The 15,138-nt window shown below is 36.0% G+C and overlaps 1 protein-coding gene across 1 annotated transcript; it reads left to right on the top strand.

The window, feature by feature from the left end:
* Positions 1-4,541: 4,541 nt before the first annotated feature.
* LOC122296438 lies at positions 4,542-14,274 on the top strand. The gene is made up of 17 exons (XM_043106152.1): positions 4,542-5,066; positions 5,921-6,280; positions 6,396-6,536; positions 6,744-6,876; positions 6,990-7,103; positions 7,204-7,277; positions 7,382-7,456; positions 8,087-8,179; positions 8,287-8,347; positions 8,649-8,981; positions 9,682-9,808; positions 9,931-10,030; positions 11,127-11,196; positions 11,383-11,535; positions 11,658-11,753; positions 12,452-12,771; positions 13,578-14,274. Exons 1-17 carry the CDS (start codon positions 4,980-4,982, stop codon positions 13,833-13,835), a joined length of 2,595 nt encoding a protein of 864 aa, XP_042962086.1. The 5' UTR covers positions 4,542-4,979; the 3' UTR covers positions 13,836-14,274.
* The last annotated feature ends 864 nt before the right edge of the window (positions 14,275-15,138 follow it).

Here is a 15,138-nt window from a genome sequence, read left to right as displayed (position 1 = left end):
GTAATAACAATATAAAAAAACTATGCACAAAGTCAAACAGAAGGAATATTGTTGCTATAAATAACTTGAATAAGATTTATTTATTCAGAAAATTTCAATGATGAACACAAAAAAAAAAGAAAAAAAGCCTTACAAATATAATCATTTGATTATTATTGATCCTTAACAAAAGTCGTTGAGCGCCTCAACACATGCCAATCATCCTTAGTAGGATTCCTTAGCAACTAACCATTAAGTGAACTTATACCAACCCACAAATTCTTTCATGGGGTTGAGCCAAACTGCACCAACACTACATATTATACTAATTTTCTTTCTTCAAAGAAAAATTAGTTAAACTTGATTGACAAACAAAAGACCCGAGTGGGGTAAGGTACTCCAGTTCCACCTTCCATCCTCTCTCTTCCTCCTTTCATGGTTAGATTTAAAGAAGTTTGTGTGTTGCTTAAGTTTTGGGGATGAAAACTAGTCGACCTACTTCGTTCTAACCACTTTTTAAGTTGCGTGCACCATATTCAGATTCCTAGACTGCCAATCTACAAGGAGTAAGAAATGGTAGCACAGAAAATGGTGGACGAGTGTGTTTCATGTGACGCTCTATTCGATTAAAAGGCCTCGAGTTTTCAAGATTTAACCATTTATGTTCATCCACAACCAGTATGTGGAGCTCACATGTTGACAGCTCTTCGTACTTGTTGAATGTTTGCGATGTTGTAATCGAGTCGATCATCGATTCTGACTTATCTTTTTAATTTCTTTAAGATCTAAAACCGGTGTACTCTTATATTCAAGTAAGTAGATTGAGAGGCAAAAATCATCTTCAATCAAAACAATTGATATGACATTAGTGCGATTCTGAACTCTACTTGAAGTTTATTCTTATAATGAAAATATGTTGGTATCAGGTACAAAAACTACAAGATATGTTGTGCTACTAGTGGAAGAAAATAAGAGGTAAATTACATTATAGCCCTCTTACAAACTTTTTGAGACTACTTGCTCTCCTTTATTTTATTGTAAAGCTTTTACCATTTTGAGATAAAAACAACCCAAGGGGCCCTTAATTTCCAACATATTTAGCTTAAAGTAATATCCACTCAAAATGTATGGAGAAACCTGGTGTTGTGTTATTATGTTATGAAATTGAATGCATGTGGCCCCCACAAAAAAAAAAAAAAAAACTGAAAATCAGAGAAAATTTAAAAAATAATATATTGAACTATTACATCAAGTTGGTCCCTGACTTCTGAAGTTTCTTTTTTTCATTCTTTTTCCTGGTTACGCTATCTGAAACCTTTGCTTTACTGCTTGGGAGAGGAGTGAATGTCCCTGATTTTATCTTTCTAAAATCTGCCTAGCTTTGGCTTCCTTTGAAGACTGCACATCTCTTTTAAGGTTGTAAACGGTTTCATTTTAGAGATATTTTATAACCAAAATCGGTATTAACTAAATTGGTATATACCAATTTTGAAATTTAAAAAACCGTTATGATACCAGTTATATCCTTAAATCGGTACTTTCGATTTTACTAATTTCGATCTGGTTCGGTCCAGTATATTATATAGTATATATATTATAGTATATAATAATATAGTGATAATATATTGTAGTATATTATAATTATATTGTTGACTATAATGATATATTATAATATATAATATAGTAATATATTACAGTATATTATAATATATAGTGATATAGTTTTTGTATAATTATTAATATGATAGACTATATTGATAATATATATTTATTTATATATGATTTTTAAATTTAATATTACATTAATTAGTAATTTATCATATAATACAAAATTATTTTATATAATATAAAAAATTAAAATATATATATTTATATGAATCGGTTTGGTCCGGTGTTCGAAAAAAGAAAATTGAAACCGGATCAATTTCAACCAATTTTAAGAAAAATAGAATCTGAACCGGACTGGACTGAACCCATTGATTTAGATCTGGTCCGATCATTGGTTTTTTTTCACCCCTACATCTCTTGTCCAAAATCTTCCTTTTTTGTTTTTTTTTTACAACCATCTAGCTGGGCGAGAGACTCGTGTGCCGTCCCTCTCAGGGTGAGCACACTAATGAAGAACAGTGCTTGGCAACTTGAACCGTCATATGGAAGAGTAATAGTACTCGCCACCCAAGTAACAATTATTCTATAGCTAGTTGTTGCCTACAAACAGCAGGCAATTAGCTGAGGTGGCATTAATTATATTAAAAAGAAGAGGCGGGAAAGATGAAATTGGTAAAAGCCTATTCTTCAAATTTTAAGAAACACTAATGCAAAAAAATATCACTCGAGCAGGAGAGAGAAGCACTCCCATCTCTTTAGAGAGAAGTCCTCCCTCCCTCTCTTCTCTCTGGCCATTGTTTATTTTTTGTTTTGATTATGTTAGTTTAGATATATCAAATAAGGCTTGAGGGGCTGTTTAATGGTGGCTGAAAGATTTTTTTGGCGTGTTTCTCCCGCAATGGCCCGGTACTAGGTTTGTGTGGCTGGCCATCATAGTGGATAGGGTGGCATGAGCCTCAGATTCATTGGGTGCAAAAGAGCCGTATTTTCGTTAAGGAAAATAGAGGCGAGCTAGCTCACGTAAATATACTTCCTAAGTGGTCCGATACGAGTCATCACCACGAATGAGAATGGCAGCATGAGCAAGAAAATAGAGCCAAACCAAGGCTTACTACCAACAAGACGATTGAACTTGGATCAAAATTTCTATCATGCTCAATATAACTCGAATTAAAAAAAAAATTACTGAGATTTGTGGAATATGAGATGGCATCTGAAGATTGAACTCCAAGATTGCATCTTTGGTCTGAATAAGAGATCAATGATGAAACTGTTGATAAGCTCCTAGGACCAAAGAAATTGAGCTGAATCTGTAAGAAAAAGAAACAATTGTATTGAAAATTTATAGCAGTATGCTCCTACTGTTTAAAGAAAGCCACAAGACTTAATTCATGTCAAAGAAATATGAATGAGAAGTCATACTTGGAGTCCACTCGTTTTGGGGCAACCATTGCAAGAGCTACAACTGAACCATAGAACATTACTACCCGTATCAATCTGCACATAGAATCCTCTTGGAGGATTATCCAAATGCACTTTTGTAAAATAAAACTTTCAAAAGATCAACAAATCAGTCCTCAAAATTAGAGAGAAAACATAGAAAACCGAAGGCGAAGCAAAATTAAGCCAAATAAAAATGAAAGGAAAACACTAAGCTCACAGATGATAACCGAAATCATCTACCGAAATTTTTTTATTTTTACTTAGTGATTAAGTAAACATTTTTAAATGAATATGTAATTTTTTTATTTTTAAAAAATATCTAAATAATTTTAAAAAATAATGAAATAAAAAAATGAAGATTTATAGTGATCGGTAAAAACTATCTATAAAAATATTCTGTGGACATAGCAATGTTCAAAATGAAAATAGGTACCTAAAGTCCATGCATTCTTGGACCACTATTAACAAAGACACAGAATAATAATAATAATAATAATAATAATAAGAATACAACCGATAAAGACAACAATATACAAAAGGGATCTTCAAAATTAGAGAGAAGGAGGAAGGGAAAAATAAAAAGCACAAAACCGTGCCGTATGATTTTTTCCACGTCAATGTCATTTGCACGGCGCTTGCACGAGCTGACTGCATCCATCATTTTTTCCCAAGTAAATACATTAAAGAATAGTACTCGCTAACCTGAAAGAGCATACTAAAGAAAAATAGTGCTCGCTAACTTGGACAAACACACGACAGAATAACATTACTTGCGATCCAAGCGAGCACACTGAATAATAACAATTCTCGCCAAACTAAGCAAGCACACTAATATTGTTGATTCCTGGTGACAACCAAAAATCAAAACATCCTAATGATAACATGGAGTCAAGAAATTCATCTCTTCGTGTCAATATTGTCTCCCACAACTCTTAAGGGTTGGCTTAAGTAGTAAATAGTAAATACCATTTTAGTAGCATTCTCCCAGCTCCCTCCAAGGTCTACGTCAAATCCTCTTGGTTACAAACAATCTCAAGAGACTATTAGATTGGAAGATTTTTCATTTAAATTATCTGAATTGCACTTGTGAGAAGGTCTATACTGAAAGCTATGCATCCTCGAGAATTGTCTACCATGTTTGGCCAATATTAAAAAATTCCTTATGATAGACAATTATAAAAATATAATTTTACTTAATATTTGCCTCCAAGAATCATATCTTCTCATAATTTATTTTTCAAAAATTTTAATGATATATTTATAGATAATATATAAAGCCACATGCTGTCGAGAAATAAAAGAACTACCAAATAAATGGGCACAAAAACAATTAACAAAGTTAGAAGGTTTAAACTGTAATTTGGAGCAACATATGGGTCATTCATGCTGACTTTCTTGGCTATATACTTTTTTTAAAGGGAAAAAAAAAAAAAAAAAGTTATGGTCTCTACAGTCTACCCACCCCCACCCACCCAATATATTTGATAATTTGATTTTTCTAATCCAACTCCTCTCCTTTGTCCCTTACACTTCCCGTCTTTCCTTTCAGAAAGCACAAAAAATATAATCACATATGAGAGATAGATATATATATATATATCGCTGAAAAAATCTTCGACATTTTCTAAGTCGCTCCACGAGGCATTGTGAGCTTCCGATTCGGAAGAGCTTCTCTGAAACCAGAAGAACTTTGGAATCGAAAAGACACACTGTCTCTCCGTACCATTTTCGTTTGGTGCTTTCAAATCAGTATTCCATTGATTCGGATACAACGCAAAAGGGTATCTGTCTCGTCTGTATAGTGGGCACATATCATTGGATCATTGGAAATGCAGGCCAGCCAGCGATTTTCCTGGGTTCTAGAGCCGATCGGAAAATCGCCGGCGATTTGATGGAATCGGAACTCTTGGAGTTGGAGTTGGAGTTTGAGTTTTCGCTGTTGCTTTTTCATGGAGGTAATGGTTCGGTTTAGTCCATGTAAAGTTCCCAGATTCCGAACTAAGCTGCACTTCGCCGTCGCCGTCGTTGTTTTCGAGGTAAGACGTGCTAGCTGATTTGCAATTTTCTTTTTCGATTTCTCAGTGCTCCGAGAAATGGGATGCATAGGACTGAGGTTTTTTTTTTTTTTTTAATTGTTGTTGGCCGTGTTTGGTCGTTGAGAAGGTTTGGGAAAAGAGGATAAAAGTTGGGGTTTTGGAAGTGGCACTTTTTCTGAACCCCCAGGCGGTTGAGAGTAATCTGAGCTTTGTTTTTGGTTTCCCCAGGAACCAAATGGGGGATTACTGCAGATTTGTTAAGGGAAAGTCCTTTTGTTTAGGAAATCAACCGGTTTAGTGACTTCATAGTTAAATGTTTTCGTAGCCTTGTATGGCTGTCTTCACTTCTCTTGAATTTATTTCACGCGTTTTTTGTGGGATATTAATGGAAACTGTTCGTTGGTGCGTGGGGAGGCAAACTTATGAGAGAAATCCGAACCGTCTAATTTCGCTTACATTTTAGCACAAGCTTGATATGGAAACTTAGCTGAGCTACTGTTTATCTTTCGCCGATGGTAGAACTCAGATTTACTGGGGTTGAAGGTCTTAATCTGTATAACTGCGCAAAATATATATATATTTTTTGTGAGAAGTGCCAAAAATAAAAAAAAACATATAAAACAAATAACTTGGCTTATTGGGTTCACTAATTTCTCCTTTGGTGTGATGGTAGCTTCCAGAAGTCTGGTTTTCTTAGATCTGCCTCTCTTTCTTAGTAACAAAATGATGCAATGTTTATCCTTTGTTTTTTTCATTCTTAATGTATGAATCTTAAATTCAGGTCTCTTGATTTTGGCCGTGCTTATCTTTTGTGTTCAAAATCCCATAATAAAAATTTCCTTTTTCTGCTTCAGATTGCATTGATCTTGGTGCTGTTGGAAGCTACTGATGGAAAATCTCTAGAGCACCAATTGCAATGGCAAGGCCCAAAAGGGGAAAGTAACAGCAACCTTGTTTCACACTCTTGCATCCATGACCAGATAATTGAACAAAGGAGGCGGCCTGGGCGCAAGGTGTATTCTGTTACCCCGCAACTTTATAAGGAGTCTGATATCTCAAGACAGCTTCACCGCAAAGGTAGGGCATTGCTTGGGGTCTCCAAATTTTTGGAGCGGCAAAAGGATGCAAAGCAGCCTATTAGAATATATTTAAATTATGATGCCGTTGGCCACTCGCCTGAAAGAGATTGTCGACGTGTTGGAGACATTGTGAAGGTTAGTGTTACCATTAGATCGTTATGCCGAAAACTTGGCCCAAGGGCAATGACTGTGAACCTTATGTTGGCTTCCTTTTCTTAATTATGCTCCATCTTCCTGTTTCTTCAATCAGGTTGGCGAGCCTCCCCTTACCACTCTTACTGGCGCTCCTCCTTGCAATCCTCATGGTGATCCTCCAATTTTTGGTGACTGCTGGTACAACTGCACATTGGATGATATCTCTGGGGAGGATAAAAGGTCTCGCCTTCGCAAGGTTTGTTTTTGTTCTTTGTCTATTCTCTCTTATTTGGATTTTATTAATGATTGTGAAGATTGTGTCAATTTTATGTTTTGCTTTTTTGCAATGCTTTATGTCGTTTGTCCACTGCTATATCACCTGGAGCATTGTAATTTGCATTACTCTTTCAGAGAGTTTCTTATTGAGCTAAGAAACTTATTCTTGGGAAGCAACTTAATGCAGGCTTTGGGTCAGACAGCAGACTGGTTCATGAGAGCCCTCTCTGTGGAGCCTGTGAAAGGAAACTTGCGGTTAAGTGGATATTCTGCATGTGGACAAGATGGAGGGGTACAACTTCCACGCGAATATGTTGAAGGTACCTTCACAGCAATTGAGTGCCTTTTTGTGGAGCTTATAGCAATTTTTGTTCTACCAGTACTTGTTCTGTTGAAATTTTCCACACGCTGATTATTCTGCTATTTTCCCCAGATGGTGTAGCTGATGCTGACTTGGTTCTTTTGGTCACGACAAGACCTACCACTGGCAACACTCTAGCGTGGGCAGTGGCATGTGAGCGTGATCAATGGGGCCGTGCAATTGCTGGTAAATTATACATGGAGCATCTTTTTGTCTAAAGTATTATCTTACCCTTGGGGGTGATAGAAATATGAAACCAAGATTGATGATTCGTTTTGTTTTGTAGGTCACGTAAATGTTGCTCCTCGCCATTTGACAGCTGAAGCCGAGTCTTTACTTTCAGCTACTCTCATACATGAGGTCAGTTAGTTGCTATATATCCATACCTATGTATATATTATATTTTCAAGGAATTAAAGAAGTGGTAATTTTTTTTGTGATGATCAGCAAGTGTGTTTTTGCAGGTTATGCACGTCCTCGGTTTTGATCCCCATGCCTTTGCTCATTTTCGAGATGAGAGGAAAAGACGGCGTAGTCAGGTAAACAATACTACATATTACTTTCGATCCTAATTTATGTCAATTCTGATCCATATTTCAAATGGTAAATTGCTGCAATAATAACCCATGTCTTGGGACTTAATGTCGCCGTTTCTACTTAATTAAATGGTTAAAAGAGGAAATATATCTTCTTTTCTTAGAATTAAGAAGCTCTTTCCTAATATAACTTGATTTTGTAGGTCGTTGCACTCTTCACAGATTTTCCTTGATATAGTCAATCGTAGAAATTTTCAACGATCACTAAACTACTTTGCTGCTTTATGCAATATCTTTGATGAAGTTCAACCTAAAATTTAATATTAGATTTTGATAATGGTAAAAAATGCTAACAGTTCTACTTTCTAATAAACATAAGTACTTTCTAATAAACATAAGTTCTTGCATTTTGAAATAAGGTGCTTTTTGAAACTTAAGTTGCCTATGTGCTTGTCTGAAATTCAGTGCAATACAACTTTTATTAGTTTGCATTATTTTTCATTCATTTATAAGATGTTCCTTTTTTATTTCCTGTCTTCTCTTCTTGCTTGTAGTGTATATAACAATTTATAGTTCTGCATTGAATGTTAAGAGGCACTTGTTTTGTTACTCTACTCGTCACCTCTATTGCAGGTTACAGAGCAAGTTATGGATGAAAAGCTTGGGCGTATAGTGACACGCGTGGTGCTTCCACGTGTTGTCATGCACTCGCGATATCATTATGGGGTGATTGTCAATGTTCTTGATGTGTATATTGATCTGTTGCTTATAAGTCTGTGTTATCAGATGACATTTTATTTTACTTTTTGTGGCTATAAATGTTTATCTGACAGGCATTCTCTGAGAACTTCACTGGGTTAGAGCTAGAAGATGGAGGAGGACGCGGCACATCAGGTTTCTAACTTAATTCTTTTCTTATTGGTTTTGTGCGAGAACCATGCAGAGGCAAATCACTTCACATTGTAGTGTAGAGGTTATATGAAAACTTTAATGGCATGAGAATTATTGATATATATGGAGGCTGATGTTTGGTTGGATAATTTTAGGTTAAAGTTTGAAAATATGGAAATTTCGTGAAACAATTAAGAGTGTAGCATATTTTAGTGTATGACACAGACTCCATCCATTCAATGCTGCTAAGTTTATGTTAATAGACCATAGTTATGCTCATTTACTTCTAACAACTGGCTTGCAGGATCTCATTGGGAAAAAAGACTTCTGATGAATGAAATTATGACGGGTTCAGTCGATACAAGATCAGTAGTTTCAAAAATGACGCTTGCTTTACTAGAAGATAGTGGATGGTACCAGGCTAATTATAGCATGGCAGATCGTCTTGATTGGGGTCGCAACCAGGGAACCGAATTTGTAACCTTACCCTGCAATCTCTGGAAGGGGGCATACCGTTGCAACACAACCCAATCGTCGGGCTGTACATATAACAGGGAGGCAGAGGGGTACTGTCCAATTATAAGTTACAGTGGAGACCTCCCTCAGTGGGCTCGTTATTTTCCACAGGCTAACAAAGGTTTGTTCTTATTTTAAATTTACCTTCATGTCTAGTGATGGTTGATGCTCTTTACCCACCGCATGGGCTTTGATTTAAACATGCAATAACCGACTGGACTAGCCAACAAGAGGAAAAGGGGAATAAGAAGACATTTTTCCTGATAACTTAATGATAGAGCCTTTAAAGACCAAAGATGACCAAAAGCACTATATACTGACTGTCAAACAAAAGAATATCAACATTGATCTAGAACTGAACCAAAAAAAAAAAAAAAAAAAAAAAAAAACCTCTCAACCTAGCGTATTTGCAATGAAAGTATAGTCGTGTAAGCTGAACCAGATGCCAACTAAAAGAATTATAATGTTCTCTGTTGGCCTGCCCCATTTCATTCTAATCCTCTGTGCCAACCTGGAAAGTTGTGATAGCCACCCAAATATTGAAATTTGGAATGGGATCCTGGTTGAATTTCATGATTTCCAATTGTCTTATTCCTGCATCAAAATTCTTTGGTTGGTATCATCTGAAAAAGTATCCCTTCTGCCGAAGTACTCAAATGCATCCCTTCTGCTGGAGTACTCAAATGAAATAAATTTATGCATTTTTTAAATGTGCTGGATAACATTTGATATCACCATTTCATGGCTTGTCGTTTTGAGATTCCAATTATCTGTTCCGAGTCTTTAATTTGAAGTTCCATTAATTCTATTGCCATTTGCAGGTGGCCAGTCATCATTGGCCGATTACTGTACATACTTTGTAGCCTACTCTGATGGGTCATGTACGGACACCAACAGTGCACGAGCACCAGACAGAATGTTGGGTGAAGTGCGAGGGACTAGCTCCAGGTCTGATATTATCAGAACTTTATCAACTAGCTGTAAGACGACATGCCTGATGTTCTATGGCATGTGATTAAAAGACATCACGTTTCAATATTGCTCATGATATTTCCCTCTTTGGAGTGTAGGTGTATGGCCTCATCATTAGTACGTACAGGGTTTGTACGAGGTTCCATGACCCAAGGAAACGGTTGTTATCAACACAGGTGCATTAATAACTCTCTAGAGGTATGATTGAGAGCTCAATATCTGTAGTCCCCATTCATTATTGCTCATTAACTAGGTCTTAGTAATTAGAAATTGGAGCAGGACAAAGAGCATGAGAGCATCTAATTCTGAAAACCCAGTCCTACCATGCACTATTTTGCCTTTTAATGACAAACAGAAAGCCTATGGTTCACTCTGTTGGGAGTCAATTCCGTGTTTAATCCTTTTCCTTTTTTTCCATCTTCTCTTCTAATGGTCAAATGAAATATAAAGGGAACTTTCCTGTGACTCTTAACTAGATCTTACAATGTTTAAGATTAAAATAATAAAAAATAACAAATGAGAATAGGTAGCCTGATGTGATTGCATGTTGTGTTGCAGTCTTATGTCCCTGGTATGATGAAAGTCGCCCATTCCCTAAAATATGTTTAATGGAGTTATGAACCACCCCTAGTGACCTTGATCGGGTCCATTCGTGTGCACTGTGTGTACAACCCTAAGCAGGTGGAGTTGCTGTTGATATACACTCATTTGCGGCAATATCCAAAGGTGGCAGATTGCCTCAAAATCACCTGCCTCTGGCTTGAGAGCCCATTCTGCCCCCTCTGAACAGATTAGGGAGCTTTGACTTTTTTTTTTTTTTAAGGTAAATTAGGGAGCTTTGACTTAAAAGGCACTTATGATGATTTAGTTAGGAAATATCTCTTCTTCCATAAGTCTGTAACCACAGAATTGGAAGTTGCACGTGATCACCTACAGTCCTACATAACGCATTCACAACGCGGGATGTTCTTATGAAAGAGTGGCATCCTTGTCATGACTGAAGAGCCATAGTTAGGCACAGGTCTTTGGAGTAATTGAAGTGTGGCAACAAACCATTCATTGATGATTTATCTGTAAATAGAAATCCATTAAATTTTTGCCATCATGGTAGAACCAGCAGCAAATATACTGACTTATAAAAAAATATATATAAAAGACAAACTCCTGAGCTATACGTTTCTGTAACAATGATTGTGGCAATCGATCTCTTTTAATATATTTTTTTATTAAATTGAAGTTCAGTCCCTCATTTTGCCACAATATTATTCTAAATGGCTATTGATTTACTTTGTAGGTTGCTGTTGATGGTATGTGGAAAGTATGTCCTGAAGTTGGTGGACCAATTCAGTTTGCTGGCTTTAATGGTAAGTATGCTGTCCTATGCACTGATAATTTATGTCACAAATTTTTATTTGACCCATTTTCTTTGAATCAACTTTGATCTGTCTGTATTAGGCATTTTCTGTGTATACTTGCTGTGTACTTGGGCTATGCCTATTCCTATCAACAAAGTTTTACAGATATTAAGTTTTTTTTTTTGATGTCTGTAGGTGAATTGATGTGCCCTGCATACCATGATCTCTGTAGCACTGGACCAGTTCTCGGTTCAGGACACTGTCCCAATTCTTGTCATTTCAGTGGAGACTGTGTTGATGGAAGGTGCCATTGCTTTCTAGGATTTCATGGTCATGACTGTAGCAAACGTGAGCTTTAATTTCTCTTTTCCTGCTTTGTAGACAGGCACATTATAAAGTTTGCTCATGCAAGTTCACATTTCCTATTTTTCTTTGATTTGGCATCAGCTTTAAATTGATACTTCTTGCAGGTTCTTGCCCCAGCAATTGTAATGGATATGGTAAATGTCTCTCTAATGGGCTTTGTGAATGCGATAAAGGGTACACTGGTGTTGACTGCTCCACTGGTAAAGGAATATCCTTTCGTTTCTTCATCTTTTCATATGTTCTATGTTTTAGTAACTGATAATTTGTTTAATTATGGTGAAACTACATGGAACATCTTGTCCAAAAGAAACAAAACCTACATGAAACCTAGTTTTTTTCTGTGGCTTTCATGTTCTTAATGATTGGCATTACCTTTTCTCAAACAGTTATGTTTTACCGGCGAAGGAAATACTGGGGGTGATATACATATTGATGAGTTGTACAGAACAAAAATCTGTTTCATTGTTATCGTCATTTTTGTCTGCATAGCAGATGAAAGTCTACAACCCTTTGATTTTTGATAATGCTCTTGCCACTGGTCAGTTTGTAAAAAGCACATATCTTTGGGAACAATCGATTTGATTTGAAGATTGATTAGTTTAAATCAGTGGTGACTCCTATTTCAAAGTTTGTAATATAGGTGCATGTTCTCTCCTAGTGTGTTTAAGCTTTGTCCAGGCAGCTATACAGTTGGTATAGGCATTGGCAACCCAGTGCAATCACTGCTATTTTCATGAGTGAGCACATCTAGTGAAGGGGTTAGATCAGCCTTCCAGGAACATTTTCACAACACATCAGTCTTTGTTTCATCCTTGCATGCACATGATTAGATTATTTTGACATATTATTGTGGTTGGTTTTGTAACCTGTTAACTTTGTTCTTCGGCATAATGTGCAGCAATTTGCGATGAACAGTGCAGCCTTCATGGAGGTGTCTGTGATAATGGAGTGTGTGAATTCCGTTGTTCAGACTATGCAGGCTACACGTGCCAGAACAGCTCGATGTTGTCCTCTAGCCTTTTAGTTTGCAAAGATGTGCTGGAAAGTGATATGTCTGGGAAGCATTGTGCACCCAGTGAACCAAGCATACTCCAGCAACTAGAAGAAGTAGTTGTCATGCCCAACTACCACCGTTTGTTCCCAGGTGGTGCCAGGAAGTTATTTAATTTCTTTGGCAGCAGCTACTGTGATGCAGCAGCTAAGCACCTAGCGTGTTGGGTAAGTTGTCTGCCTCCCTGCAATTGTTTCTGCTGAAAATTTTGTATGTGGGGCCTCCTCCCCAGCTCCCCTTTAAATAAGGACTTTCCTATTTATTATTATTGAATTTTTATTCTCCCTCTTCTCTCTACATGCCTTTACGTAGAGATTAGATAGAGGCTCTTCTTGGTAATGTAGAACTTGAAAGCATACACTCATGGGGTTGAGATCCTATCTAGTTTGTGTATTGAAAGTCCTCCAGTCACATAACGAATTGTCTTAGTTTTCTTGATGAAATAGAAGATAGTCAAGTATTGAAGATTTTCTTCTTCCTATCTTAGTTTGTGTATTGAAAATCCTCCACTCACATTTGACAGTGAGCTCTACATAGCGCATTTCGTAGTTTTCTTTGATAAAATAGGAGTCAGTCGAGTATTGCAAGATTTTCATTTTCCTTCTTCTGTGAGTAGCTGAGATTTCAACGTACAAGGATCACGTTACTTATGTATGCTTAGCTCAGCCTACAGATATCCGGATATGACAATGCATCCGCTTTTGATATACTTCTGTAATGTTCAATGCATACCGGATGTTTTGAAATTGCATTAGAACTGATGGCTTTATTTTCTAGGCTCAAGGATTTCTTGGTTTCTAGATTAATAAATGATTTGATGGTTTCATCTGACATCTTTCGTTCTTCTCACAGCAGTTTTTACTTGCACATTGAAACTTTATATGGTGTTTGATATTTACTATTTTGGCTGTTTGAATACAAAATCACGTTTCTGTATCTGTTTGACTAAAATATATTGACCGTAAATCATCAGATCTCAATCCAGAAGTGCGACAAGGATGGTGACAACAGGCTTCGGGTTTGCCATTCAGCATGTCAGTCCTATAATTTAGCTTGCGGAGCTTCACTTGACTGCTCAGACCAAACCCTCTTCAGCAGCGAGGAGGAAGCTGAGGGGCAATGCACGGGCTCTAGTGAAATGAAACTCTCGTTGCTTGATCGGCTTCTGAGCATCTTCTATTTAAGTAATAGTTCCTGGAAGGGAATGTCTGTAAAAAGTAGGCGGCTTTAGTGGTTTTTTTCTTTCCTTTTCTTTTTGGAGGGTGTTGGGGGAGGGAGGTGGGTATTAATCTTTTCCAATATTGGCTTGTAATTTTCTAGGGCTTATTGTAGGCGAAATGGCCTTTGTGATTCACGAGCCATTGATGGAAGGTTGCCTTCTTAAAGTCGAGTTGGTAGTTAGGTTAACCGAGTTTCGGCTTTCCAATCGATTCAAAAGCCGCTTTGTAGAAAATGCTGTGAAAAAATTGAAAAGGAAAATGAAGATAGCTCCGGCCGAAGGCCTTGAAAGTAAAGAAAAGCCTTCAATTTTCTTTTTAGGGGTTCATATTTGAATGGGAAGATGGGATGGATATGATCCAATTCCAATTATTTGACTGAATTGGATGGTTGTCTAATGCCAGATGTTGACATAATATTAAATGCTCACGGAAGATTTTTGCTGACTGAAATTTCTGCAATCAAATGTTGCAAAATTTACGTTGTGAAAGTGGAAGACATTGTGATCACTCCTATTTTGCTTAAAATTGTTTGGGATGTTCATTACTGCTTCTGGGTAATATAGGTAGGAAAGAAGCTCCATGATCTTTGGATGCATAGGGATTGAGATAAGATGAGCTAAAAATTTTGTGAGTACTTGTTAGAGATTTGTGAATGGTAATGAGAAAGTTTGAGTTTAGTATTTATTGGGTTTTAGAAAATGAAAAAAAAAAAAGTTACATAAAATTAAAATGAGTAATATTACATACAATGGTGAAATACGTAAATTTTATATAATTGTTTTGAAAAAGAGGTTTATTATTAAAAAATTTAATTTTTTTTATGAGTTTTATGTTTTATTTATTTTTTTTAAAGTGATTATCCGACGGTTGCATAATTTACCGTTGTAAATATATTTTGTCAATTAAAATATTATTAAAATATAATTTTTTTAATATAATTTTGTTTTAGAATTTAAAAAAGTTGAATTATTTTTTGTTATTTATTTGAAAATTTGAAAAAGTTATAATGATTAATTTAAAAATATTTTTATTTAAATAATATTTGAAAAGAAAATAAAATTAGATAAAAACTTTTTCTAAATATCCTTGTTGGTAAGTTTCAACTTCTTTCTCAGCTCTCTAGAGCTATATACAAAGTTTGCTTCGCTTCCAAGTAATCTAAAAGGACCTTTACATAAGGTCTTTTATGCTATCCAATAAAAAGATGTATTAGCATTCTAAGGTGTAGTTTGGATAATGAGATGAAATGAGATGCTTTTAAATATTTAAAAAGTTGAAAATTAAATAAAATATTGTTAAAATTTGATATTTTAA

Source organism: Carya illinoinensis, chromosome 15 (assembly GCF_018687715.1).
Source record: "Carya illinoinensis cultivar Pawnee chromosome 15, C.illinoinensisPawnee_v1, whole genome shotgun sequence".
Taxonomy (NCBI): Eukaryota; Viridiplantae; Streptophyta; class Magnoliopsida; order Fagales; family Juglandaceae; genus Carya; species Carya illinoinensis.
The sequence above is the reverse complement of the archived record's forward strand: the minus strand, read 5'-3'. Positions and strand labels throughout refer to the sequence as shown.

Excerpts from the sequence above, each read along its gene's own strand:
- LOC122296438 (XM_043106152.1), top strand. The coding sequence starts at position 4,980 with ATGGAGGTAATGGTTCGGTTTAGTCCATGTAAAGTTCCCAGATTCCGA. Across the intron at positions 10,031-11,126 it reads GCATTAATAACTCTCTAGAG|GTTGCTGTTGATGGTATGTG; the intron begins GTATGATTGAGA and ends TTTACTTTGTAG. Across the intron at positions 11,536-11,657 it reads TGGTCATGACTGTAGCAAAC|GTTCTTGCCCCAGCAATTGT; the intron begins GTGAGCTTTAAT and ends TACTTCTTGCAG.